At 44.5% G+C, this 1,672-nt stretch overlaps 1 protein-coding gene across 1 annotated transcript; it reads left to right on the forward strand.

Annotated features, from left to right (window-relative positions):
• Nucleotides 1-425: 425 nt before the first annotated feature.
• LOC116800453 lies at nt 426-908 on the forward strand. The gene is given in 3 exon segments (XM_032715504.1): nt 426-580; nt 637-729; nt 731-908. Coding segments are annotated over 3 exon segments (426 nt in total).
• The last annotated feature ends 764 nt before the right edge of the window (nt 909-1,672 follow it).

Below are 1,672 nucleotides of genomic sequence, written 5' to 3' on the forward strand. Positions count from 1 at the left end.
AATAGCTTTGCAATTTTCTTGCCAACTCAGAAACTTCAGCTGCGGCAAAGGCTTTTCTACTAACTAGCTGTTCTGCGGGTGGAAATCGGGCGAGCGTGGTGGGTGGGTAGGTGTCTGGCAAAGGCCACTCTGGGGGAGGAAAATTCTGGGGGGAGGCTCGGAAACTAGAACTGAGACGTCTCTCCTGGCTGGCTAAACCCAAACGCACTTAACACTTGCCACTGAGTTTTGCGTAACTTTTGCGCCCGGAATCCGGCGAACTACTTTCATACCTGAGCACGGGGAATAAAATCTACTCCAGTGCGTCACGTAGGCGCTTCAAAGTTTTCATTTTTGCAAAATTTACGATTTAACGTTAAAGTGGAGCAAAACAAAAAAAGCCTTATATACTCGCTAGTACATATACGTATGTACTACTTAAAAGAATGGAAACTTTGAACACGACCAAAATCCCACCAAGTAAGTGTACGCCCAGTTCAGTTCGGTTTGGGTACCGGGAATATCCTCCGAGCTTCCAGGTTAGCCCGGGTCCTCCATGCTCTCCATGTTCTCCTGGCTCCCCGACAGGGTTCAGCTGCACGTACTTTGGATTTTGTTGCGTCTCCTTCTTTATTGCACTTAAGATTTACTCATCAGCAGGTGTGCCCGTGCCCGGGTGACTTCCACCTCTCGGTTTCCAGCCCCGAAACCGGAATCTACGATTGAATTTCAGACAGTATACGGCATCCTGGCACCCAACCACCCAAACCACCATCCGGCGACCAAGGAAAACGCAAAGGCTTTTGCAATTTTTATGTGCAATTTTTTACATGGGAACCAAAGGCGGTACGAAGTGTCGCTTGTGGCTCGTTAAGGTTAAGGGGTGGAAGGTGTTTTTTTTCCCTATTTTTTTGGGTGGTGAGGGCTAGCTGTTGGGCTGCCACTGATAACCGAGGAGTGGATTAGTCTTTGGATATCATTTGCAGCGTGTTTGCCGTACTCATTTCAAAAAGATTCACGATATGTGAAACTTTAAAATTCATATTTTCCTTAAAGTATTTCCATAATAATAAAAAATATATATTTAGTGTCCCTTTTATAACTTCAAACGATCATCAATAATCAACGCTAAAACACACAAGTGGAAAGTGAAATAGGGCCTATGCCCCACGTTGGGCGCCATAAATGTTGCCACAGTACAACAACGCTATAATCTTTAAACAAAAGAAGTTATTTAAAAGCTTTTGGTTACAGGCTAGATTAAATTACAAATATTCCTACATGCCCTACACCCAATGGCTTTGCTAGAGGGTATTAAACACCGAATCTCTCAAATTTTTTGCTATGATTTAGTGTGCACCACCTGCCGAATCATCGCCACCCAGCGCCCGCAAATACAATTTAAATTTTTAAGCGGCATCTACTTTGGACACGCCTTGGCCTGGGATTCGTGTCACGCAGCCTGACGGGTGGCAGAGTCATCAGCATCCCACCCCCTTTCTACCACCCCACATCAGCATTGAAGCATCAGCATGTCGTCCTTTGGCTCCGTTATCCCGTTTTTTTGCCGGAAAGCTTTTTGTTGAATGTTGCAATTTCAACCCGTTGATGGATTTTATGTTTTTTTTTCCCTGCACTCTTGTCGCGGGCACTGAAAACATATTTTGATTTTTTTTCAAAACGTCTTATCAAA

This window comes from Drosophila sechellia, chromosome 2L, assembly GCF_004382195.2.
Source record: "Drosophila sechellia strain sech25 chromosome 2L, ASM438219v1, whole genome shotgun sequence".
Lineage (NCBI taxonomy): Eukaryota > Metazoa > Arthropoda > Insecta > Diptera > Drosophilidae > Drosophila > Drosophila sechellia.